The following is a 26,587-nucleotide window of genomic DNA, read 5'->3' on the forward strand; positions in this document are numbered from 1 at the left end:
ACGGTGGGTGGGTGCAGAGCTGGGGCTGGCACTGAGGCCAGATGTGCCTTTTCCTCCTTTTTCCCCTTTAACTTCACAGAAGGATAGGAGTGGTCCAGTGCCAGCCAGGACTTGTGCAGGATGTGCTGCCCTGATTGTTTTCTCGGCCATTGCCTAACTTGGGGCTGAGTAGCAGGAATTGTTCTGGGTGAGACCAAGTGTTTTATTTTAAAATGCTCCTGATGCATTAGTCCCTCACGGCTCTTCTCCCTGCCCAGCTCAAAACTCTGTCACCAACTGCACTGCCCTGCAGGGCCCCACAAGGAACTCCCCTGCCCTCTCAGGCAGCTCAGTGCTGAGACTCTTCCTAGGCCACACTCCCACTGGAAAACAGCTCCAAAGCCCACTGGGTGCTGCTTGGGCTGCCCCTGCCACCCTGCCATGGGCTGCACGTAGGTGCCAGGCAGAGCTGGGGGTGCTGGGGATGCTCCACAGCACCCACTGACAGCACAGGAGCAAACTCTCCCACAGCAGCTTCCCCTCTGCACGGTGTGCTGGGGTGGATCAAGGGATTAACCTCCAGGATGTCTCTGGGAAGGGGATAATCACCAGCCCCGTTTGCTGCAGTCTCGGTTGAAAGCCGGGTAAATCTGCTCCCTCCATGCAGATAAAAGCAATGAAGATATCAGAGATGTGTCACACCGCAGTGGGGGACTTGACTCTTCATTACTGAGTCATCCAACTGCAGGATTGATTCCATTTTCACACGGTTTAGTGCAGTTCAAAGCCTGCTGAGCTTCACCCTGGCGTTGTCTGAGGGTCATGGGTGCTCCTGACAGGGACATCAAAGGAAGGGGAGCAATGCAGGGGTCAGGGGGGCTCAGGATCTGCACCCAGGAGCTGCTGTGACACTACTGGACACCCCACACCAGTGGCTGGGAATGGGGTGGGGGGGAGGTGGGAGCCCAGCACCGCAGGAGGAGGGATGCAGGGAGCCCAGCACCGCTGGAGGAGGGATGCAGGGAGCCCAACAACACTGGAGGAGGGATGCAGGGAGCCCAGCACCACTGGAGGAGGGATGTGGGAGCCCAGCACCGCTCCAGGAGGGATGCAGGGAGCCCAGCACTGCTGGAGGAGGGATGCAGGGAGCCCAGCACTGCTGGAGGAGGGATGCAGGGAGCCCAGCACTGCTGGAGGAGGGATGCAGGGAGCCCAACAACACTGGAGGAGGGATGCAGGGAGCCCAACAACACTGGAGGAGGGATGCAGGGAGCCCAACAACACTGGAGGAGGGATGCAGGGAGCCCAGCACCGCTCCAGGAGGGATGCAGGGAGCCCAGCACCGCTCCAGGAGGGATGCAGGGAGCCCAGCACTGCTGGAGGAGGGATGCAGCTCCCAGTCTGACAGGGAGGAGATGGAAACGAGACACTGATCTGTAATTGCAAACAATTAAATTCACAAAAACAGGCTCATTCTTATGCACAACATGCGGCCTCTAATTAAATTTTAAACGTGTTTCGTTTTCTGTCTTTTCCCCCCTAATTTTCCACGGGAGCTAATTAGCAATCTTTCTTTCTGTGGGTACGTAATTAATTAATACTTTGTTAATCGTGGCTGGGATCATACTGGTTTGATTTACTGAGTTTTAGTCTTTTCCCAGGGCAATTACTCCCAGCTTTCACGCCGGGAGTGGCAGGTGAAGGAGTCTGGGATAACTCAGCACAGCCCTGCCTGCAGCCCCTGCAGGACCCTGTCCTGGCTCCCACTGCACCCTGAATTCATCACCGTGCTCCCACCTCCTCCTCCCGCTGTGGGAACCAGTCCCAGCAGGGACTTCCAAGCTGTGGGAGCTGCCGGGGTGCAGCATCCGCCCCCCCGGGATGTTCGTGGGCTGTGGGGCACAAAGGGGACCCGGGCTGGGGGTGCTGCCGGGGGAGCGGGGCCATGGGGGGGTGGTTGCCACGAGAGGGTGCTCATGGAGCTGGGATCCGGCTCCGGAATGACTGTGCAGCCTCCTGCCTGCACGGTCGCTCCTGCCTGCAAACTGCTCCCCCCAGCGCGGGTCGCCGATGCTCTGCCCCAGCCCTGATTTTACCAGCGACCGGCTGCTCTGGCTGTAAATCCTGGTGGTGGCTCTACAAGCCACCGTCACAGCCCCTTCTCATGATTAATAGTGATAATTAAATTCGTATCAAGCCACAGCCAAACATCACGGGGCAGCACAGCAATAAAAGCTGCCGTTGAGAAGGTGACAACCAAGAGGAATGAGCAGGCGACTCTCCGCAACCCCAGGAGGCTCTGCTGATTTACAGGGGGGTAAATCATATAATCACAGAATATCCTGAGCTGCAAGGGACCCACAAGGGTGGGCACAGATGGGCATTTGGCTGAGGCACTGGCTCCAGCAGCTGTGGACACCTCCCACCTGCCAGCACCGTAGAAAACCCAGGATGCTCAGGATGAACCTGGGCCCATCACGGGGCCACCATGCACTTTTCCCACCATGCACAGCCCCAGCTCACAGCTCAGGCACGACCTGCCTGCCCATTGCTTTGCCTCCAAACAGCATTTCCCACAAACTCCTCCTTTGCCTCGTTGGCCCAGAGCCATCCTGAGCACTCCACGGGCACGTGGGGGCAGCGCCCCAGCCCTGCCCAGGCAGCACCTCACACCCCTGGGCCATGGGGCTGCTCCTGAGCAACACGGGGACAGCACAGCCTCTGCATGAACTAGAGCAAAGGTCCCAGGTCCACCCAGGGGAAAAGCCCGGGCAAAGTGCAGCAGAGTTTGTCCTTGGCCGTGTTTGCAGTGAACACAGCCCTGGGTGCCCTGTGGAGCCACCCCGGGATGCACTGCACCCACATCTCTCACCCCCTCTGGAATGGCTCCATGGCAGTGGGGCATCTCTGACTCCCTCTGGAATGGCTCCATGGCAGCAGGGCATCTCTCACCCCCTCTGGAATGGCTCTGTGGCAGTGAGGCATCTCTCACCCCCTCTGGAATGGCTCTGTGGCAGCGGGGCATCTCTCACCCCCTCTGGAATGGCTCTGTGGCAGCGGGGCATCTCTCACCCCCTCTGGAATGGCTCTGTGGCAGTGAGGCATCTCTCACCCCCTCTGGAATGGCTCTGTGGCAGTGAGGCATCTCTCACCCCCTCTGGAATGGCTCTGTGGCAGCGGGGCATCTCTCACCCCCTCTGGAATGGCTCCATGGCAGCAGGGCACCTCTCACCCCCTCTGGAATGGCTCTGTGGCAGCAGGGCATCTCTCACCTCCCCTGGAACTGCTCTCTGACACAGCAAAGGGCTCTCATTAACAGAATATAATGTGCACTGAAAATAATTGATGATCATCCTGCAGCATTGATTATCTGTCTCCTGCACGGCTCCTTTGCTTTAGGGGCCTGTTGGTTTTCCCCACAGAATCCAGCCCAGGCAGAAAAGGCTGAGCCATGACTGTGTCCATCTGCCCTCTCCTGCCCATCCATCCCCATGCTGTGCCACGGGCAGGGTTCTCCAGCCTGATTCAGGGTGCTCATTGCACAAGTGTGCTCTGCCTGTGCCAGGCACAAGCCCAGACTCAGCCCTGGCCCACAGGCAGCCCAAGGAGGAAGAAGAGGAGAGGGAAGGCTTCCCTGAGGACCATGAGCTCCTCCTGTGGGTTCCTCCTGCTCCTCAGCTGCAAGCAGGGGGGGTTGAGGGATGCTGGAGGAAGCGTCTCTGCAGCCACGGCTCATCCCAAAGCCTCCATGGGAGTCAGGGTGGGCACTGCAGGACTGTGCTCATCCCCCTATACCCACCTGCAGCAGGAAGGTGACAGCTGGCAGCAGCCATGTGGATGGCATTGGCCACGCTGCCACTTCTTGGAAGTGTCCAAGGCCAGGTTGGACGGGGCTTGGAGCAAGCTGGTCCTCCTGTGTGTCCCCATAGCAGGGGTTGGGACGAGATAAGCTTTAAGGTCCCTTCCAACCCAACCCACTCCATGATTCTGTGATTCTCCCTGCCCCTGTCCCAGCCAGCGTGGGCAGTCACAGCTGGGCAGTGCCAGCCGTGGGACAGACGAGCCTTTCCCAGCACTGCCCTCCCTTCCCAGCACGGCCCCGCCAGCGCCTTGGCGGCGGCTGGGAACAGCAGCAGTTGTTTGCAGAGCAGCAGCCCCGAGCACTCAGATGGAGCTGCACACTCAGCAGAACCCAAATCTCCCAAAAAAACTGAATAAAGTCCCTGGGAGGAGCGGGAGCGGGCAGCAACCCAGATCCCCTCCTCATGCTTGTCACATGAATGAGCTCTGGGGCCGAGCTCCCCTCTCCCCAGGAAGGGGATTGTGCCGCATTGTGAGGAGGATTAGGCTGCTTCAGGAGGCCAGGAGTGTCTGTGTGTAGGGCTGAGGGGCTGCCTGGCCTCTCACAGCACCACAGTAGGAGCTTCCTGCCCCATAGACCTGGGCAATGGGCTCAAGGCCCCCACAGGGTTGGGGTAACACTTGGGCACCCCCAGGGAGGCGATGGAGGATGTCCCCAACACCCAAGCGGAGGCAGCAGCGGCTCCCCAGCCCACATCCAGAGGGGCCACCCAGTGAGCTGCCTCCCAAATTCCCTAACAGAGGGAAAGAAGGAAGGAGGGCAGCTGGGATCTGCCTGCCTTGTCCTGGATCCCACCCTCAGCCGGCCTGGCTGCCGCCGGCCATCAGCCACTGGCAGCGGTTCCCAGCCGGCAGCTGGAGCACCCGCCTGCTCCTCTGGGAGCCCCCAAACACCCCCCCCAGCTGCTGCCGAGCATTTCTGGCCGGCGACCTCTCATGTTTGGGAAAACAAACTGCACGGGAATTAGCTCCCAACTATTTCCTCAATTCTGCCCGCTATGAAGGGAATTTTATTTTGCTGCCCCCGGAGGAAGGAAGGCGGCGCGGCCGGTCCCGCAGAGGAAACCTGGGGAAGAACGAGGGGGGAGCTGGCCAGCGATGCTCCCACTGCTCACACCTCCCGGCCTGGGGAGCAGGGAAGCACTCACACGTCCCCATGGCCGTCCTGTGGTCCTTTAGAGAGGGATCATCCCAGCAGATCCCCGGGTGCTCCGGTTAAGCAGTGCCGTGGGTTCAGCCTCCAGGGCATTCCTGGGACACAGGCTGCACAAAGGGCTGGTTTGAGCATCCACTGCCCACTCACTCATCACCACAGGGAAAGTCAGGGCTCCCACCCGACACACTGAGCCCTGTGCCTAATTTTAGCTCCTGGTTTATGGGTAGAGGCAACAGTGAGAGGCTCTGGGAGCCCAGCTCCTGTACTTCCCAGCACTGGAGATACCTCTGCTCACAGAAATAACGTGACTAAATATAGCCCTGCTGCTCCTGTGAGCTGAGCCAGGAGGAACAGGGACAGCCCCTGCCCAGTGGGAGAGGCTGGCCCAGGGCAGAGTCCATGCCCTGGGGTGGTGTCAGCCCTGCCATGGCACAGCAAGGACTGTGCTCTGCCCCAGTCAGGGGGGCAGTTTATAAACTCTCAGTTGAGAGTTTATAAACTGCCATAAACTCAGTTGAGTTTATGGCCTAATACAGGGCAAGAGCTTCTCCTCCTGACCCCACACACACCTTCCTCCCTCACCTGCACTTCCAGAGTGTTGGATCCCAGGAGCAGTCCCACAGGAGGTCCTGGAACCAGGACAGGGCTAGCACCCAGCTCCAGACAGGGCATGGAGGCCACCCTTAGAAAACAACTGGGATTTACTACTGAAGTGTTCCAGGCCAGCCACGTCCAAGCAGCAGGAAATTATTTAAACACTTTTTTCCTTAGCAGCAGGGTTGGCTCCCTGCCCTGGCTCTGTGAGCCTCTCCCAGCAGTGCTGGCTATGGTAACACCCATGTCAGCTGCAGTGGTACCACAGCCCAGACAGGACCCCCCCTGCTCAGGAGGGGTGGGGACCAGCAGAGCATCAGCCACACACCTGGCAGAGGAGCTCAGGCTACATCCCAGCCCCTCCTGCAGCCCCTACTTGACTGGGAGATTTTTACCCTACTGGAGACCCACCCCACACACCTGCCTGTACCTGCAAAACTTAGGAGAACAGGGGCAGCTCCCCAGGGGTGGGTTATTGTGATGTGAGCCCATCCCTGTGGTCCAGCAGACACACCAGCTCTGGAAATACAGTTACTTGGCTTTACAGTATCACAGTTCAGCACTGTACCACATCCTCTTGTACAAAGTAATCCATTGGCTTTATAAAGTTACTCTGAAAAACCCAACCCAGCCTCCTTTCTGTGCGATTTAGACCAAAGCAAGGCCCAAAGTGGCCTTGCAGCCAAGGGAGCATAAGGAGAGTGGCTGCAGTGCAGGGCCTGACCCTACCAGGGGTCCAGGGACCCCAGGACAGCTCCCTCAGGACCACCTTCATTTAACCCCTCTTTTGGTTTCAGCTCCCATACAGCCGTGGTCCCACTCAGCTCAGAGGGAGACAGCACAGAGAGCAAGAGCATCTGCCCTGCCACAGCCCCACTCCCCTCTCCCCAAAACTGACCCTAAATCCACAAATTGTCTGGCACAATTTGTATGATTCTTAGAAGTATGATTCTAAGAAAGAAGTTCAACATTTGATGGGTAAATTGTAAAAAAAAAAAAAAAAAACCAAACAAGTTTATTTGAAAAAACTCAGCCTCTTAACATGAATTCTGATCAACATGTACTAGAACTTGAGAGCCATTAACCTGCTCCACGTACATTGAGATATTTTCCAACACTAAAAAATAAAAAATAAATACATACAAATTCTTTCCTCCCCCTTACGTGTCCTAGATGTGAGAGGTTCGGCATCCACTGCCTGAAGATCTCAGTTGAACAGAAGCAAGTAAAAGAGGTTTCTCTAACAGGTAAAAGAGCAAAAGCAGAAAGTCTCAGGGATGTACCATCTCCACGTGCCCCACCACTCTGCCCAGGGTCAGGCACCCAAAACACTCGTGTGGGTGGGATGCTCTGGTAGAAACCCACCCCATGGAGGGACAGGGCAGCACAGACCTGCAGCAGGATCAATGCCAGCACCCCAAACTGAGCCCCCAATTTCACATCACCCAGCACGGGGCTGAAAAGAGGCACCATCAGGGCAGAGTGGGGAGGCAGGGGAGACTCCAGCCCTGCCCAAGGAAGGCTGGGGCACACCCAGGCTGCCATGGCCCCGGAGCGGGTAACGCTGCTCAGCAAGAACCGCAGCCGTCCTTCTTGAACCTGAATATCCCATGAGAGAACAGCTACAAAAACAGGGACTTTAAAGAACTACAGTAGCTAAAAAGTGTTTTCAAAACATACCTAAAGACCACCTACAGAGCCAGGAGGCACCGGGCACAGGGGTCGAGGAGCACCTTGCCCCGTGCCTGGCTCTCCCCCCCTGCAGAGGGCCTGCGGTAAGAAGCGTGTGAAGCAGTATTCATCCAGGGCTGGCCCTGAAGCTCATCGTGCTCCAACAAATCCAGTATCCTGCTTTTTATGGCTTTTTAACAACAAAACTCCCCAAAACACACGCATACGCCCCCCCCCCCTCCCCAACCCCAAGCAGAATACAGAGCTAAAGCACAGTTTAGAGTTAAGGCTCATCCAGATTTGACTAGATATGGAGACTGTAAGGCACATATTAGTACATTCATGTTACTGTTAAAAAGCCAAGACTATAAAACCCCCCCCTGCCCCTGACACACGAGGATACTGCATGTGTAGGCCTGTTACCTTTGTTGAACACAGATGGAAAGACAACTCAGAGCCTGTTTAAAAATGAACACCTGGTTTAAACACTTCTCACGGCCGCCCAGCGCCAGCAGAGCCGTGCCCCGGCCGCCCCGCCAGGGCAGCAGCGCTTCCCCGACTGACACTCCGGGATTGAGACCGGTCCCTCACATGCGGCTCTCCTCCTCTTTGACAACATCCTCAGAGCTCTTCTGAGGAGAGGGGGCCGAGGAGGCCACGTCGTTGTTCGCCTCTTTCGGCTTCTCGGGCTCGTCCACGTTGGTCTCCTCCTCCTTCCCTTCCTTCTTCGCCTTCTCCGCCTTCTGCTCCTTTGCCACCAGGCGGTAGTTGATGCCCATCCCGATGAAGAGGTAGATCCCAGCAATGATGAGGACGACCCCGCAGGCCCAGTACGTGTACTTGTAGTCACCATACATGTCATTGAGCCTCCCTGAGGGACAGAGAGGGGACACCTTAGCGAGATCCCCACAACCCGGAGTAGCTCTTGGGTTATGCTGCCAAGAGCAGCCCAAACCCATCACCCACACCTTCAGGCAAGGACCTCTCCCGCATTCCTTTATTCCCTGCTCCCCCACCCCATGCCAGGGGCTCAGCCCCCACTTCCTCAGCCATCTCTCAGATGCCGGGGTGGTCTCCTCACCCCTGCCCCAGTGCCAAGGGCTGCCCATTGCTCACGGAGACTCGCCCTGGCTCAGCAAGGCCAGGCAGGACAGCCAGAGTCATGGAGCCGTTAAGGTTGGAAGAGACCTTTAAGATTATCAAGTCCAGCCATCAACCCAGCACCACCACAGTGGTCACCACTAAACCACGTCCTCAAGTGAGTCCCCCAGGCACAGCACACCCTTACCTAGCACAGGGGGTCCCAGAAGCACAGGGCAGCACTCCACGATGGTCACCAGGCCGACGGCGCTGGAGAACCGCTGAGCTCCCACCAGGTCCATCAGGGTCTCAAACAGGATCGAGCTCAGCCAGCCAAAGGCAAAGCCAAAGAATCCAGCATAAATGCAGAAGCCAGCATAGGTGGTGGACATGGGGACCAAGAGGTGGCAAACCCCGTTGTAAATCACAGAGATGGCGAAGAAATACTGGACGCGAGGTCTGATCCACTTGGTGTTTGCCACCAGTCCCATGGAAGGTCTAGCCACCATGTCCACGAAGGCCAAGATGGAGAGCAGGAAGGCTGCAGACTCACTAGGGATCTTCTTGCTCTTTGCATAATTGCTGAGGAAGACCAAGGGAGCGAACAGCCCAAAGAACATGATCACATTGCCTGACAGATAGAGCAGGAAGCCCCTGTGTGTGAACAGAGACAGGTCCAAGAACTTGTTGATTGTCTGGAAGAACGAGCTCTTCTCTTTCTTGCTCTTGCCATCGATGAGGTCTGTGCTGGTGTCACCATCATCCTTTTTCCCTGCCTTCCCAGCCTCCTGCTGCGCCTCCTTACTCTGATCTGGCTTGGGACCTATGGGCCTCATCAGGGATCCGGCCACACAGCAGTTCAGCAGGAGGCCACCGAGGATGAGGAAGCTGCCACGCCAGCCAAATATGCCAAAGAACATCTGGTTGACAGGCGCCAGGGTGGAGAGGAAGACAGGGCTTCCTGCCATCGCCAGCCCGTTGGCCAGGGGACGCTTCTTGAAGAAGTACTTGCCGATCATGGTTAAGGCTGGGTTCAAGTTGAAGGCGAGTCCAAGGCCTGCAAGAGAAATGTGGGGCTCAGGACTCAGGCACTGAGCCACAGAAGGGCTGGTGGGACAAGCGGGGTTTCAGTTGTGGGGGTTTCACAGCTCCATTTCCAACTTAGAATCATGGAATCATTAAGGTTGGAAAAGACTTTTAAGATCATTGAATCCAACCATTAACCCAGCACTACCAGGTCCACCACTAAGCCATGTCCCCAGTGCCACATCTACATGCTTCTTAAACACTTCCAGGGATGGAGACTCCACCACTGCCCTGGAGAGTCTGTTCCAGTGCCTGACCACCAACTTCCCAACTGCACAAGCAGCAGTGAGCCCCTGCTGCTGGCTGGGGAGGGACCAGGCAGCGACAGAAATCAGAATTTATGCCAGTTTATACACATTCCTTAATTATCACTGGGTTTAAGATGCTCCTGTCGCTGCTCTGCTGGGGCAGAGCCATCACTTACCCCCTATGACCCCAACACAGAAGTAGAGCTCCTCCACCGTGTTGCAGAAGGAGGCTGCGATCAGCCCGCAGCCCGAGAGGCACCCGCCCGCGATCATGATGGGCCTGCTGCCGTACTTGTTCACCAGGATGCTGCTGATGGGACCTGGGGGACAAAGGAAATGCACCCGAGGTGAGTTATCTTTGCATGACAGACAGGACACACACACACAGGTACACTGCAGTTTGGCTGCCAGAAGGTTCCAGCGTTCACACAGTGATGCTTCACCCAGGGAGGGAACTGGGGTAAGGGCAGGAGGAGATAAGAGAATCACAGAATGGTTTGGGTTGGAAGGGATCTTAAAGATCATCTAGTTCCAACTTCTTGCCATGGGCAGGGACACCTTCCACAGGTTGCTCCAAGCCCTGTCCAACCTGGCCTTGAACACTTCCAGGGACGGGGTACCCACAGCTTCTCTGGGTAACCTGTGCACAGGGAAGAATTTCTTCCTAATATCTAATCTAAACCACCACAAGAGTAGGAATTGGTTAGACCACAGAAAACTTTGATTTCTCTGAGGAAGTTGCCTTCTGTGGGCTGAAACAGGAGTTGCTTAGGCACCAGCTGCCCCCAAAAACAGGGGTTTGGGACAGGGTGAAGCCACCTGCCCCATGCTGTGGCCTCTGCCTTGCCTGCAGCCACCTACCCGCCACAGGCTGGGGTCTCAGCAGCAAAGCAACTGCACAGCAACTGCTCATCTCCAGCCAGAGGTTTCTTACCAAGACCAGACAAAGGTGTGAGGAAGCATCTTCTGTGGGCACAAGTGAAGCTCCCAGGGCTCACAGGAGGAACAGCACTGCCCCAGGAGAAGGGGTGCTTCTGTTTTCACTGCTACCCCTAAGGCAAACAGGACCCAATTGCCCTTTCAAGTGCTTCACTATCAGGAGCTTTAATCCAAAGCAAACAGTGATTAGATAATGCCAAGCATGCTCTACAGACACTAAAAGGTATTTAAATAGACTGGATGTTCATCCAGTGAATATTAACAGACCCCGCTTTGCCATTAACAGACAGAGAGGTTGTCAACATGTTGTTCATGGATCCTCAGATGCTACTTGACCTTTTTGCCCAGTTTAAACACAGCCTGGAGAAGGTTACAGAGGCCTTGGAGCTGCAGAGGTTGCCCCCAGCCCCACAGCATCCAGTGTGGTCCCATGGGAATGGGTCATGGCCCTGGTCTCGTGAGAGGGAGCAGCAGCACCCAGGAGGTGCCACACCACCCCAAATCCCACAGGCTTCCCCACAGAGCATTCAGCACTTTGCTCAGCACTGGACCTTGAACTCAGAAACATGATGCCCCTGGACAGAGTCTAACAGCACCCATGGCCTCCCCTCCAGTAAATCTAGCCAGGGAGCAGCAGGATCCAAGGACAGCCAGCAGGAAACTACCCAGCTGGGTAGTGCCAGATGTCCTATTGCTCCAGTGCAATTCAGACCCTGCAAAGAGTCTGGGTTCAGGCAGGAACAAGTGGGGCAGGAGGATGTTCCTGTGCTCCAGCAGCTGGGGGATGAATCACAGAAAATCCTGAGTTGGAAAGGATCAGCAAGGATCACTGAAGTCCAGCTCCTGGCCCCACTCAGGAAAACCCCAAAAATCCCAACATGTGCCTGAGTGTTGTCCAAAGGCTCCTTGAGTTTTGTCAGGCTTGGGGCCGTGACCACTGCCCTGGGGAGCCTGTTCAGTGCCCAACCACCCTCTGGGTGAAAAAAAAGCACTTGGGCAAGTCTGGGGTACTTTTAGCATCCCTGGCACCAGCCTATGAGCAAGCGGTTCAAGACCAGCAGTTCTTGGAATTTAATGGCAACAGATCAATGGGGGCAGGAAAGACAGTGACAGTGTGCACAGAGGGGGACAGGGGGACAACCACGACCCCAGGGCTGGAGGAGGCAGCTCCAGCCAGTGCTGCCCTCAGGGCACCCAGAGGAACCAGCTCTGAGCTATTAGGAGAGGAGGAATGGCCCAGATTGGGTCTCATTAAGGCAGTTACACGGTTTACAAGCTTGTTATAACATCGGAGCAGGGAAATGTGCTGGTCGCTTCGCTGGCTGAGCGAGGACAAAGCAGAGCCTGTTCCCTCCAAAGGAAAAGCCTCGTGCTCAGCCGGGAGCTGACGTCAGCTCCTTTGGATGCACAAACGCAGCGAGGCCGCGGGCACCTCGCCAGCTGGGGATGGCAGCAGGACAAGCTCCCATTTGCCTCTGAAGTGGCCACAACAGCAGGCTCCCAGTAAGAGCTTCTTTCAGCCCAGCACAAGGCCGTGTTTGCAGGTGGGTACAAGACCCCAGGGTCTGGAGACCAGGAGCGCCCTGCTTGCTCCTCCACCCATTAAAGACAAGCATAAAGCACACGGCTGGGGGATTAAAAGCCTTCAAAAGGCAGTTGCTGAAGGGCAGGGGAGGGGAGCTGCTTCAGTTTAAGTGGGTTTGCCTTATTCTGCTCATGCCTCTGTACTTCCAGTGCACATTGCCATCCTCAAACAGCACAAGCTGCTCACGACACTGCTCGGCACCAGCAAGGAGGAAAAGGCAGCACGAGGCTTCAGTGCACTCCAAGCACAGCTGAGCTCACCAGAAAATGGGGACAAATCCCTAGACAGACCCACTGTACGCTGAATTTAAAAATAATAAAAAAAAAAAAAATCAATGTCTTATCTAAAAGAAAAGTGCCCCTGGGAGTGAGGCTCCCACACATGGCACAGCAGCTCCCTGGCCTTCAGGAGGGTGCTGGGAGCAGACACAGAGTCCATAGCCCACTGTAACAAGGACAAGGGCAGAATTACACAAGTCATAATTCCCCGGAAAGATTTTACTTACGGCTTTGCAGAGGAGGACAGATTAACCCGGTTTTTGCATTCTGGGCACTAAATAGAACTTTCTGAGCAACTTCTTTCAAGAAAACTCATTAAGGGAGGTTTTGCTCTCACATAAGGAGAGAATTCCAACTTTTAGCAAAGTTTTGGTTGTTTCACTATGGCCAGGTGGGCATCACCAGCCCCAGCAGCAGAGCAGCATCCTGTGCTGTGACACAGGAGCACAAGCACTGCTGCCTCCAGCCCGCTTACCTCCTGCATACATAACAGCCAGCATGATGGACGAGATCCAGGAGACTTTGCTGCTGGATGCATTGAAGATGACCTCAATCTCTTTGAAGAACACGGTGATGGACTTGGGGAAGGCATAGGAAAATCCAATGGAGATGAAGGCTCCGACGACCACGGCCCATCCCCATCCTCCTTCAGGAGGGGTGTATCCCACGGGGCCTCCGACGGGCGGTGGCATCTTGAACCAAGTTGGCGACGACTCAGTTGGGGTTCAAAGATCTGCAAGGGACAAAGTGTTGCCTCAGCTGAGAGCAGACGCTGCATCCCTGCTCCTGGCACGCAACTGCACAGCTCGAGCCCTGCTCCCAAGGCTGGCACAGCACCAGTGCCCCCACCACCTCCAGGAGAGCTGATCTGAGGGTTGGGAGCACTTGAGGGTCACCAGCGCACTGGGCCACCCCAAAACACACGCTCGGATTGCAGCTGGCCTTTAAGAGCCCTGGATAGTATGTATTTGTAAGGGTCAAATCTAAGATATGACACCCTGACCTACACTGGAAAGGCCAGGCAGTGTCTGGGACAGCAGCAGCCAGGGCTCATCTGCGTGAGCAGAGCCCCCACAGCATCTCCAGGAAACCTCAGCACTTCAATATCCCAGGAAGCCCTAGGCCACCTGGAGCAGGAGCAGCACACCCAGGTTATCGACTGCAGGCACAGTGACTGAAATAAGTCCCCACACATGGGCCAGGACTGCTAAAGAGCAGTCAGGTGTCACAGCACACCCATCATCCCTAAAGGTCAGGGCCTGCAGCTAAACTTAGCCTGAGCAGTGACCAGGGAAGGCTCCTGTATGCTGCCAGGGAAGGGGGAGGTGGATCCACAGGGAGCAGCCCCAGCAGAGCCTGATTCCCAGGGGACTTGGCCCTGCCAGGGCATCTCCTGACCCAGCTGCATCCAAACCCCTCTCCCCAACTGAAAGGCGAGTTTCACAAAGCACCAAAGCGTAAAAAACAATTCACCTAAAAAGATGAAACCAGAAGGGATTACAGAACAAAATAAACGGGGAAATGTCACACAGTCTTGCTCAAGTGTGGAATCCCCTTGGAGAGGCTGAGCAGGGAGAGGCTGACTGGGAGCGATCCAGAGGCCAGCAGGGTCGGGCTGCTCATAAACAGGCCCACGCTGCAGCTGCTGCACAGCTGGATCACACCCCGGAGGCACAGCTCCTCCAAACCAAGGCTGCTCCAGCAGCAGAGAGCAGCATGAGCCATCCCGGGAGGAACCACAACCAGGGCAGCTGCTCACAAACGTGGGTCACAACATGCAAAGCAACAGGAATCACCACCAACCCCAGAACTCCTGTGTACCCCCAGGGGTTTTAGAAGACACTTTCTGATGCACCACGGCCCTCCCCAGCCAGAGATCACCTTGCCCGTATTAAGCACCATCAGCCAAGGAGGGGACACTGGGCTCCTTCACCAGAGCCCACCCCTCACTCTGCAGCTTGCTGCTGAGAAAAAGCCACCTTGGAGCCAGAGAGCTCATCGAGTCACACCAGGCACAGCGACAACTTCAAAGCAGCGTGGTGCTGGCTCTGAGAGGTGCAGCCTCCTATTTATAGCACGAATCCGCCCCGGCCCGCGGCGATTACCATCTCATCCTCATCCACGGCTGTTGACATGCCAGCATCTACCTGGCACGTCCCCTGGGCACACACCACAGCACTGCGGGCGCCTGCCTTCTCACTCGCTCCATGTAACTCCGACGCACATCCAAGGCCGGGATCAGGGTGTCCCACCCAAAGCACAGCCCAGAGCCACGGGGAGACCCCGCTCCCACCTGGCACCGGAGGCACCAGCAGCAGTTACCTGATACAGCACCGGGTTTGCCAGAGCCACCCGACACCTGGCCGTGCTCAGGTGATGCCCCGGAGGACCCACGCGAGGCGAGAGGAAGCAAAGCACGGGAGGCCGGATTCCATAAGCTGCTAAGACTGGTTTAGCCCGACCCAGACACTGGTTTCTCGCTGGCAGGGTATTTTCCGGCATCCTGGCCAGTGTGACACATGACCATCACGAGCAGCTCCGAGCCACCCGCCGCTCCAACAAAGGAATCATTGACAAGACGCTGCCCCTGGCACGGCCACAGCTGAACTATGCCCGGGAGCCACAGACTTTTTCCTCTGATTTCCTCTCTGGGACTTGCAGGGATAGCTTGACCCACATTGGGATCTGGCTGCAGGCAGATCCTTGAGCCAACACATCTGTGGGCACCCACCTGGCACCAGCAGTCAGGGAGGGAAGTGCCAGAGGCTCCTGATGCACTCCAGCCTCTCCGGACATGGAGCAGTCCACCCACCATGAGCACCAGGAATTGCTGAACATCCCCTCCCCACACTGGAGTTCCCACCACCTCTTGCTTTGAGTCACATTGAGCTTTCATGGCCTTCAGTGAACCTTAAAGCCTCATCCAACCACACTGATTTATCCAAAACGTTTTTTTAAAAGCTGAAACTACCAGGTGTTGGCTATAAAAACTCCCAGCACGGAAAACAATCTACTTGTGAGCACTAATTAAAACTACAGGCAATAAAAGCCATCCAAGGCAAAGGCTGGCGGGGTGCAGATGAGGTGTTGGGGATTTTTCCCTTTTGCTCCTGAGACACATACACTGGTTTAATTCTACCACTGCTCCCGAGGAGCTCAACTGCTCAGGAATGACTGTGGCTTGGTTCACCTATTTGTTCTTCCCCTGCAAGCAGCATTCCTCCTCCTGTGGGTGCTGAGGTGGCATCTCTCTGTAAAATAAAAGGCCTCTGGCGGGTTAGACATGACCTCTCTTGCATTGCTGAGGCACAATGAAAAACCTTCAGCTGAACAAGGTTTTGAGACCATGAAGCAAGATTCCCAAAGCCTGACGCCAGAGGGTTTACATGGGGAGTTCTGCATGCCACAACACTTTTCCCTGACTCATTGAAAATCCTTATTAAGAAAAACCAGTTTTAGAAAGCTCATTCTCAACTGCATTAAGGCTTCTTGCTGATTTCCTCCTTGCCTCCACACAGAAATAGTTTCAAAGGAGCGAGGGAAAAAGAAAACAAAGCACATGTAAGGCAGGCAGCCTAATTGGAAAGATTCCTCCCCTTTGCAAAAAGGAAAAAAAAAAAAACACTCAGAACATAGTTATGACATTTCCAGCTCTGTTTTGGAAGAGCTGCAACGTGTAAGACGTGTTTGGAAATCAAATTCACAGCTGCCAGGCAGCCAGCTACAGTTTGCCCTATTAGGAAATAAAATAACCGTATTTGCAGTAATTAAGACTGATGAGACCAAGTAATGAGTGTGAGTATCACATCTGCTCCCTGCTGAAGTCCTGACTAATCCACAGGAATGGGTAGCCTACAGCCACCCTCCTCTGCACAGCGATATCGAGAGCAGGAATGGAGGCAACGAGGACGGTATCACCTCGAAACAGATCCCACAGGAGACTAAAGCCCTTCCATCTCCGAGGTCCCACGCACAGGCACTGTTATCCCTTCTCCAAAGGGGCCTGGAACAGGATGATTTCAAGACTTTTTAGTTACATAATGCAGCAAATTGCTGCGCTTTTCAAAGCCTGGATTGGCAGGACTCCAGCACAGAAAGACAGAGGCTCACATTTATAAAGCACTGCAAATGCCGCAAAGTATTTCTGGGGCAAAGCCTTTATGAAAGTGACCTCACACCACTCCTTTTTGGGGTCAGAGGAAGAAGGACGTCCCCCACCCACAGAGGGGCTGTGCCTGAGCACAACACACCTCTGCCTCTGCTCGCACATCCCTCCAGCTCAAAGCTTCCCTGCTCAGGGCATACACTCAGGCATCTGCTGCTGTGTAAACTCACAAAGCCTTTCCCATGCTCAGAGTGCCTGGGACCTGAAGCAGGGCAGCCAGGGAGCCCCAGCTCCTGCTCCCACGGAGCAGGGCAGCCAGGGAGCCCCAGCTCCTGCTCCCACGGAGCAGGGCAGCCAGGGAGCCCCAGCTCCTGCTCCCACGGAGCAGGGCAGCCAGGGAGCCCCAGCTCCTGCTCCCACGGAGCAGGGCAGCCAGGGAGCCCCAGCTCCTGCTCCCACAGCCCACCCCTATCCCAGTGTCCATGCAGGTTTGTGCCACTGCCGGCAGAAGCTCACCCGGCACACCTTGGTAGGTGTGAAGTCCACACTGACTCATCCCAGCCCTGCTCTCTCTGCTCCCTGCCTTCTGCTCCTCTGCACTCTCCCAGCTCCAGAGCAGGATGTAGCAATGTCTGGAGTGGGATCTCCACGGCAAAAAGAAGTCCAGGGATGTCCCAGCTATACAGAGGCCATTTGGGCTCCTTGTGCCTTTGTCATTTAGACCCAGCCTTTGGCCTGGGAATGCCAACACTGAAACAAGGCAGGATGGGCACAAAGCTGCCCCTTACCAGCAGCACAGATCCCACTCCCTGGGGGTACTCCTCCCGCAAGCCCCCAGCAGAGACACTGGTCCCCAGGAGCCTGTTCTCAACAGCCCCATCCCAAAGCACAAGCCAAAGGAGAGCCTGACACATATCTACCGCTCCCAGCAGAACCTCCCAAGCCCAGCTCACCACAACAGGCTCTTCCAGCGCTCAGCACAGGGCCATAAACATCCCATGGGACATTTGTCCAACGCTGGGAGCTGGCAGACTCCTGGCATCCCTTTCTGGTCCCTGAAACTAAACTGACATCTCATGCTGGGGAAATGAAGGTGTCCACAGCCAATAACGCTTTATAGCTTCAAATTTGGCCCTTTTCTGGCCAGAAACAAGACGAAATCAAGATTGTCAGGAGCTAATGAGACACCACTTTCACCGGTTTTAAGCGGGTTTAGGGCATTAAGCGCAGAGCTGTAATTCCAGCGAGCCCCCACGGCCGGGGTTTAACCTGGCAGCACATGGCCTACGTGACTCCCCGGCGCTTCCAAGGGCTCTGCACCAAGACAATGGTCGATTGAGGCCCCGCTCAGCCCCAGCCCTCGCTGCCGGGGTGAGGTGAGGTCAGCAGCACGGGCAGGGCTTGCTCCAGGCCGGCTGCCCGCACAGGCAGGCTCAAGGTTTAGGCCAGAAGCAGCCGGGCCCGCTCAGTGTCTCTCCCCACCAGGGATGGTCAGTGCACCCCCAGACGTGCCCTGGTCTGCCGGCCCAACACACAGACAGACAGACAGACGCCACGGGGCACGGCATTGGCAGCTGCCCTCCTCCAGCTCCACCGCCAGCACGAGCCCTGGCCTGCAGAGACACAGATCATCTTGCTCACCCTGCCGGGCAGGACCATGGACCTTCCCTGGACACCTGCCATGGACCTTCCTGGACACTCACCACGGACCTTCCCTGGACACTCACCACGGTTCTCTCCGGCAAACACAGCCTTCTGACCTCCAAAATGCTCCCCAGAGTAGCATAGGCTGTGAAAGGCTGTGAGCTGCCCTGCAAAGTGAGATTTTGGGATGGTTTATCAGCAGCTTTGGGGAAAAACAACCAACCACATCGAGCGAGCAGCTATTTCTGCCCACCAGAGGAGCTCCCATCCAGGGATGTCATGCCTGGTTGTTCGCAGCAGTTGGGCTCAGCTTGCCTGAGCAAGGACCAAGCATCTTACTCCAGCATGAAGTCAAGCTTAAGCAAGCTACCAACAAGCCCAAGTCGAAAGCCTAGCTTATTTCTACACCAGAGCCTGGCTGTGGCCACAGCTCTCCCAGAGCAGTCTGACCCAAAACCCTGTGGCCAGGCTGGTTACAAGAACATTATGTGCAGCAGCTCTTGCGTGTCCTCTGGGCTCACACTGGCTTCAGCTCCAGGCACAGCACGCAGATCCCCTTCTCTAACTGTGCCCATATTCCTAGAGAAAAGGATTCCCACAGCACCGGCTGCCAGCCAAGTCCCCCAGTCTCAGGAGGGGACAGGAGGTGCTCAGCCCCTGTATGTGGTCTCACAGTCCCACCCCGAGCATGAGTCGTGCTCTGCCAGGACACAGAGCTGATCCTCCCCGCACCAGCAGTGCTCAGGAACGCTCCCAGAACACCCTGTGCCCGCCAGGAAATCCTCAGAATGAGAAAAATGTGGTACGGAATAGCACCGGCATTCTTTCATCAGACACCCACACTGCCAGCCAGGGACAGCTCCTGGTGTCTCGGCAGAGCAGGGGGCTGCAAACCCCCAAAAAGTCACAGTTATCACTGTCCAAACAGAACTGTCTCTCCCCTAAGAGCAGGAGCCTGAGCTTTGCTCCCACATGATTGTTGCCTCTGAGCCCTCAAACCAGGGATGAGGGAGCACCAGGAAGGAGGTGGGAGACTCACACTGAGGACCAAGGCAGCACCTGCAAGGAGGTGGGAGAGGAGGTCACACCAGTAGCACGCGGGTGATTGTGGTTTCAGCAACTAACTACAGCTCCACACGGATTTTCTTTGGCTACAGTACAACTGCAACTACACTGCAGCGGCTCTAAGGGCACGCTTGAAAGTGAGTCAGCCGGTGAGAGGCTCCCACCTTCTTACAGTCACTGTTACAGGCTGATTCCAGAGAAGGAAATAGGAAAGGCCATAAAAGTGCAACAATAGATTTGCACTATAGCACTTAATGACATGCACCTCGCCTCCCCGAGCCTACGTGCGGCTTTTCAACTCCTCATAAAGGAGATATAAAATGACAGCATGAAAGTCACTGGGTATTTTCCACCTTAGCTGCCAGATAAATCAGGCCAACCGTGCAAAGTAAGAGCCAAAAGAAAGCACATGCGACCATTCACACCTTTTGTAGGGAACACCTCCTGGAAGGGAAGGATGCTTCATACCTCCTTGAGGGGCCAGGACAGGCACAGGCACCCCCACGACTTTGGGGCAGGGAGGTTTGCCTGTGCAAACTGAGATCACTCACCCCAGCAATTCATCTAAGACTGAGAAAGCCCCTTCCCACAAAGCTACCAAACAGGAGCTCAGGGGGTTTCTCCACACCCAGCACATCCCAGCTTTTCTCTCCCCTGGCCCATTTCTCAGCCCTGCTCCTTCCCTTACAGACACAGCCAAGGAAATCTCAGAGCAAAAACACCCAGGAGAATCAGCCAGCACTAAATTACCTCACTTAGCATGAAAATGGGATGCCTGTGCACCACAAAAAGGCTTAAGGCTCACAGAAAGGCACAAAACCAGAATCATTAGACCTGGTTTCTTGTGATGCAACTAAGAAAATCCATCTTTTTCCTCAGAAGGAACTTAAAGCACATGAGAGAGAACATGAGAAACCCTGGTGCAAAGGGCCTGCTCTCGCACGGCAGGGTGTGAGCCTGCAGAAAGGGTTCTGAAGCACTCAGAACATTTGCTGTCCCAGGGAAGGACACAAATCCCACCTCTCCTCCTGCAGCTACAAGTGACCCACAATTTTCTTCTGATCCTCTTGTTCACCCTCATCCCTTTTCCTCAGGTCAGCTTCCAAACCCTCCAGCACTGCTCATCCTTTTGTGACACATCTGGGGGCTCTGCCCCAAGCCAGGACACCCACCCCGGGCAAAGCAGCCCAACAGCACATCTGGAGCCCAGCCGCACGCAGCTCCCCAAACATCTCATTCTGGGGCCAGCAAACACCTGCCAGAGGCCACTGGGCTTCAACCAGAGCAAGTAGGTGCCAGCTCGGGGAGCGTTTCGACAGCCCCTCGTTAAGGAGCGAGTGTGAGCGACCACCAGCCACCAGCGAGTTCCAAGGGTCCGACCTTCCCGCTGCCGATTCCTGCAACACCTCAGCGGCCGAGTGACAGCCCACCCGCACACCTGTGGCACCGTCGGGACCTCACCGCTTCCTTCTCCTCCTCCCTGAGCAAAGCAGAAACAGGCGTTAAAGGCGCCTTTCCCGGGGCCGGAGCCCCGCAGTCCCTCCCGCGAACCCCAGCAGCGGATCGCGGCGCTGAGGGACCCGGGCCGATCAACCACCCGGCCGGCCTCGAGCGCCCGAGGTCCAGCTCCGAGCACCTGCCCAGAGGAGCCGCCCGGGGCTGGTGTGAGCGATGCGGAGCCCAGCCAGGGGCTGAGGGCTCCGGGAGCGCTCCCCATGGGGACGGGGGGCACCCCAGAGCCCTAAACTCACCCCCAGCCGCAGGACACGGTTCCCACGCGGCTGCCGGGCCTTCCCTGCCTTTATCAGCCGCCAGACACACGCAGTAATCGCCCCTTCCCTGCACCCCGAGCGCTTATCGAGCACCCTCAAATGGCGCGGGGACCGTCCCGCGGAGGCGCCCGGGGAGCGGCCTGAGGGGCTGGGCCCGGCCCCGCTGGGGGGGGGGGGGGACGGGACAAGGAGCCCCCGGGGCAGAGACCCCCCTCCCCGGCCCAGGGAAACCCCCTCTGGGGCAAGGAAACTCCACCTAGGGCAGCTGGGCAACCCAGGACCCCCAAGGCCACCGCCAGCCACCCCCAGGCCCGGGCCCCGCCGGTCACCGGGAGAAGGGCGTGGGGGGATCCCCGACCCCGAGGCGCTGCTGCCGCTGAAGGAGGAGCGGGGGCGGTCGGGGCAGGGCGCGTGTAGGACCTTCACCACGCGGCCACCCCGGAGCGGGGACAAAAACACGGCTTCCCCCCCTCCCGGGGGTCTGAGGGAGCCGGGGGGGGGGCCGGACCGGCGGATCCAACGCGGGCAGAACCGCCGCGGCGTAACCGACCCGCCAGCGAACCGAACGGCCACGGCGGCGGCCGCGAGCCCCGGCAACGGCGCGGGACCCTCACCGGCCCCGGGCAGCGCGGAGCCGCCGGAGCGCTTCAGCAGCCGGGGGAGGCTCCAGGAGCCATGGGCTGGGGGGGTTCCCGCAGCCGGAGGAGGGGGGTCCCAACCCCGCGCCCGCCCGTCCCCGTCCCGCCGCGCCACGTGGGCCGGCCGGGCCCTACCTGCGGGTGCCGCCACCGCCGCCGAGTGCGGGCGCCCCCGCCCCCGCCGCTATAAGGGGCGGAGGGGCCCCGGGGGCGGGAGCGGGACGGGCCCCGCCGAGCGCCGCCCCCCCGCGCCACGTGCGCCCCGCCGGGCCCCCCCACCCCGCCCCCGACCCCTGCCCGGCCCCGCCACCGGCGGGCCCGGCCGTGAGCCCCGGCACGTACCGCCCCGGCCACGCGGGGCCCGGCCCGTGCGGGGCCTCCGGTGCCGGCGGGACCGAGGACCGGGACCGGGTGTGCCGGGAGGCCGGGCCGGATGCGGCCGCGACTTTAACCGGCAGAGCGGGACTTCCCTGAAACTTGTCCCACGGGGTGACTCGGCGTGGGGTCAGGAACGAGGGGTGCCCCTTGCTCCCCCACTGCTGGGCCCGGCCGCTTCACCGCTCCCGGGGGTCCTGGCCCTGATCCCAGGGATCCTGGCTTCGTTCCCGGGAGACCTGGCTGCACTACAGGGGTTCCTGGCTCTGCTTCCAGGGGTTCTGGCCCCACTCCTGGGGGCTCCTGGCCCCACTCTCGGGGGTCCTGGCCCTGCTCCTGCGGGGTCCTGGCCCTTCTCACTGAGGTCCTGTCCCCACTCCTTGAGTCCTGGCTCCAGTCTCCAGGGCCCTGGATGCAGTCCCAGGGGTCCTGGCCCCACTACAGGGGGTCCTGGCCCTGCTTTTGGGGTCCTGGCCCCACTACAGGGGGTACTGGCCCTGCTCACAGAGGTCCTGGCCCCACTCCTGGAGTCCTGGCCCTGTTCCTGTGCTACCTGGTCCCACTCTTGTGAGCCTTGGCTCCACTCTTGGGGCTCCTTGCCCCACTTTTGTGGTCACTGGCTGTGCTTTTGTGGGTCCTGGCTCCACTTTTGGGGGCCCTGGCTCTGGTCTCGGTGCGTTCTGGCCCCACCACTGGGGTCCCTGGCCCTGCCCCTGGGAGTCCTGAACCTGCTCCTGGGGGTCCTGGCACCGTTTCTGGGGGCCCTTGACCCCCTCGGGTGCAGAACGCTGCACAGTGTCTATATCCAAACCCATCGGCGCTTAAAAATCCATTAAAATTAAAATCCTGACATCCACCAGAACATTTCTGATTGTCACCGGCCTCACAGGCAGCTGCACTCCCATGAAAGCAGGGATGCACTGCCGGGGGAAAGGCATTTCTGGTGGATCACAATTATTTCTGCCAGATCCAGCCCCGTGCCCCGAGCCACCATGTGCCCAGGGATGTGGAGAAGCTGGATGCTCTAGTCATTCCCCTCGAAATCTGGCTTCTCGGGATAAAACAGGCCCAGGCCCTGCATGCCCAATGCCTCAGTGTATGGAAGAGGCCCTTGCTGGAAGTGTGTCCCTATTCCAAGCAGAATTCCTCACCCTCTGGATGCAAACCAGCCCATAGCAGCCATGTAACCACTGCTTTTCACTCCCCATGTGTCCTAAATCCTGCACAAACGGACTGTTACCTGGGAATGTTTTTCTCCAGCTGCTCTCTCCTGCTGCCTAATGACGCTAATTGTCTTCTGGGTCGCATGTCTAATGCTCTAATTTGTTTTAGAGCCGAAAGAAGAGTGGTGTAGCGGTGTAGTGGTGCCGGGAGCCAAGGGAGGGAAAGAAGGGAATAAGCAGTGACACTCCACAGATGGAGACGGAGCAGCTGCAGGGAGATGCGAGCGCTTCCATATCAAAGGAACCGCTGCCCCTCCATCGCAGGGAGCGCGGTCACGGGTGTGCTCCGAGCATGTCGAGGCACTGAATGGACCAGGTGCACTCGATAAAAGACCAGGCACTACAACCAACTCCTTCACCCACTTCTGAGGCGAGACACCGTAACCCAAAGAGCGAGTGGGTGGGAGGCTCCCTTGATCCGTGTGTTTCTGTGTGACTGAGCAGGGAGAGGCCTGCGCTTTGTTTTGTGTAGACAACAAGATAAATAATAATTCAAAGGGGCGATTTTGGATCAAACTCAAAGTGCCACTTGGCTCTGCTGTTCTTTAAGATCCTATCTGGGCCCAAGGGCTCTGCTCTGCTGGGGCCAGGCAGTGGGAAGTGCTGCAGGGGATCCCAGCCGGGACAGAGGCTTCCAGTTTCCTTTGAGGAGACCCAGCGCCGCTGGGATGAATGAAGCCAGAGAGCGTGTCCTTCATCTGGCACTGATGTACAGTGCCCCAGGCATGTCTGGCTTTTAGAGCAATGCACAAAACAAGGGGCCAAGGATGGCAGAGCTCAGGTGAGCAGGGAGCTGCCAGAACACTGATGGGCTGGACGGGCACATTAGAAGCCATAGGACAGCATTGCTGCTCCAGTTCCTGCTGCTTCTCCATCTTATAGAAAGTGGAAAGGAGTTCTTCCTGCTCTGTGCTGCTGCATTTTTTCTCCTTTAAAAGACGGATTTGATATTAATCCCATTAGGAATTTTTTTCTTGTGAGGAAAACAGGATATTGTTTCAGGATATTGGGCAACAAAGCTGTCCTTGAAAAGCAACGCTAAGCAGCCTTGCAGTCCTGCTTCTGACTGCATTTGTTGTGGACACTAATCAAGTTCAACGTCCGGGACAGCCAAACCATTTCACTCCCGAGTGAGAGAGAGGCCTTGGCAGAGCAATCCGAGTTCAGGTTTTCTGTGTTCCCTTGTAAATACTAAGGACCTCTAGTAATCTCAAAACATAATCACTAGCGCTGATTTCTCTTGTAATTAATGCCTCTAGCAGGTGTAAAGTCTAGCCCTCATCTGTCATGAACACACATGTCCTGCTTGATAAGAGAGATAACAACATAAATCCTAATCCAGGAATTATTGGTAATCTCTTGGGAAAGTCTGTTCTATTGAGATATCCATCCTAGTTTCCTGACTAAGCTTTGGGAAAAGGTTTTCTGAACTTTCGGATTCACATTTCACTTCAGCTGAGCTTCCAAGCTCTGAGTTTACCCGTCATAGCAACCCTGTGACAATGGATGGGGAAGAGAAAGCGTCGGAGTGCCGTCCCCAGGGAACACACAGGTTCTCTTCTGTGGGATGATGCCAGCACGACATTGTTCAGGGGTGTGTTGGTGTAACAGCCTCTGTCATTGTTTAGAAAATAATCTGCCTTAGGAAGAAAGTGCCTGCCAAGATGCTCAAAATGGCCACTAATGCCATAGAAAACCTTTGCGGTTGCGGTCATTTTATGCTCAATTAGGGCAACACTTCCTCTCACCTGCCTGGGCTCCTGTTACTGCTCTGTCCCTGCCTGTGTCAGGCTCACACACATGTTCCCCGGGGATACAGACCATCCCTTAGCAAGGCTGTGTCTCCCCAAAGTGGTCCCAAGTCCCTCGGATCCTGATACTTGTGGCCTGCATCCACCAGCATGAAAAGCCCAATACATGTTACCCAGTGGCAGTGGAAATAATTCCTTGTCAAAATTGGCTGTAGCAGCACAGTGTGACCAGTGAGTGGTGAGACAGACAGTGATTTAGGTCAGGAGAGGATGTGAGGCCAGCAGAAAGGGGAAAATCTCCCATAGCCTCTCCCAGGAGCTCTGACTGAAGGGAACTGCCACCTCCCCATGAGCTCTCAGGGAAGGGGTGTGAGGAGGATGGTGTGGGGTGGTGGCAGTCAGAGGCACATGGCAGCAGGTCATCTGGTTTCACTGTTCCAGATGGGAAGAGGGTAACTGTGCCCTGTGGAGAGCTTTGCTTGCTGCATCTGCTTTGGCCTGGCTTTGCTGCGTCCTGCCTAGGAAAGGGAAGGCCGTGCTGTGCTGTGTGCTGGCTCCAGCCACATCCTGGCAGCTGCCACACCTGCTCTTCTCTGCCAGGAGAAGCATCCTGTGCTTGGAGAGCTTCTCTAGAGTTAAGGGACACATGGAGACCACCTGGCAAATGTTAAGTGATGTCACACATCGCTGTGATCCTCCCTTGTCCTTTGCACTGCGCCTCTTTGTCATCCTGTGGGGTGAGTTCTCTCTGGCTCTGTTTGTGGGCCCCTCATGCTGCAGCCTCCACTAGCAGGTCACCTTTTGCCAAGGAGCTTATCTGGCACGAGAAATAGTATCTCTGTTCCTCCTCCCTCTCCATCCCTGGAGCCAGAGGAAAGTGATGCTGTTTGATGTCCTTTCCAATGCTAATTCAACGCTCTGCGAGGACTCATGAGGGTCTCCACTCGCTCTTTGAGGAGTGTGGGGGCTGCTGTCCTTCACTGCACGTTGCCATCCCATATGTTCCCGACATGATGACTCGTTCTTTCCATGCTCTCCTTCCTCATTTCCCTAGTGCTGGCTGCCTGACAAGCACGTCTTGGCAGTGCCAGTCCTCCACTCAATCAGGCAACTCATCCTTTAGGGTCTACAGCCAGTGCTGCCAGTGCCTCCACGCAGGCAGGGGAAGGGGCTGGTGTCTCCTCTGGCACGAGGGGCTGAGTTCTGTGCTTGGGGGGGCTAATCTCACTCCAGGGAGCAACAGCCCACTGTGCTGAAGGGGACACAGAGGTGATGCTGCTGGATGGACACCCAAATGCATCCCAGCCACACTGCTGTCCTCTTGGAGCTGGGGTCACTCAAACCAGTCTGACCAGAGCGAGATCCTGTTCTGCTACATACACCAGATGCTGGGATCATCTTTCTCCAAAAGCTTTCTGGCAGAGCTGGGGACCCCTGAGGCAAGAGGCAGGGGGACCGGGTCAGGCCACATCAAGGGGTGTACCTCCCACGGTGTCCAGCCCTCCCATGGGATCACTGCTGTCCCAGAACATGCTGT

The 26,587-nt window shown here is 56.8% G+C and overlaps 1 protein-coding gene across 5 annotated transcripts; it reads right to left on the reverse strand.

Annotated features, from left to right (window-relative positions):
• Positions 1-7,722: 7,722 nt before the first annotated feature.
• Positions 7,723-21,926, reverse strand: SLC16A1 (solute carrier family 16 member 1). 5 transcript variants are annotated; one of them, XM_064636013.1, is made up of 5 exons: positions 21,837-21,926; positions 12,953-13,210; positions 9,852-9,995; positions 8,550-9,398; positions 7,723-8,132 (listed from the first exon to the last, which is right to left on the reverse strand). In XM_064636013.1, exons 2-5 carry the CDS (start codon positions 13,167-13,169, stop codon positions 7,849-7,851), a joined length of 1,494 nt encoding a protein of 497 aa, XP_064492083.1. In that variant the 5' UTR covers positions 13,170-13,210; positions 21,837-21,926; the 3' UTR covers positions 7,723-7,848. The 5 variants fall into 5 exon arrangements, with proteins under 5 accessions (XP_064492083.1, XP_064492082.1, XP_064492084.1 ...); XM_064636012.1 differs by lacking the exon at positions 21,837-21,926 and adding an exon at positions 21,393-21,527; XM_064636014.1 differs by lacking the exon at positions 21,837-21,926 and adding an exon at positions 21,320-21,485.
• Between the last annotated feature and the right edge of the window lie 4,661 nt (positions 21,927-26,587).

Source organism: Pseudopipra pipra, chromosome 25 (genome assembly GCF_036250125.1).
Source record: "Pseudopipra pipra isolate bDixPip1 chromosome 25, bDixPip1.hap1, whole genome shotgun sequence".
NCBI classification, from domain to species: Eukaryota; Metazoa; Chordata; class Aves; order Passeriformes; family Pipridae; genus Pseudopipra; species Pseudopipra pipra.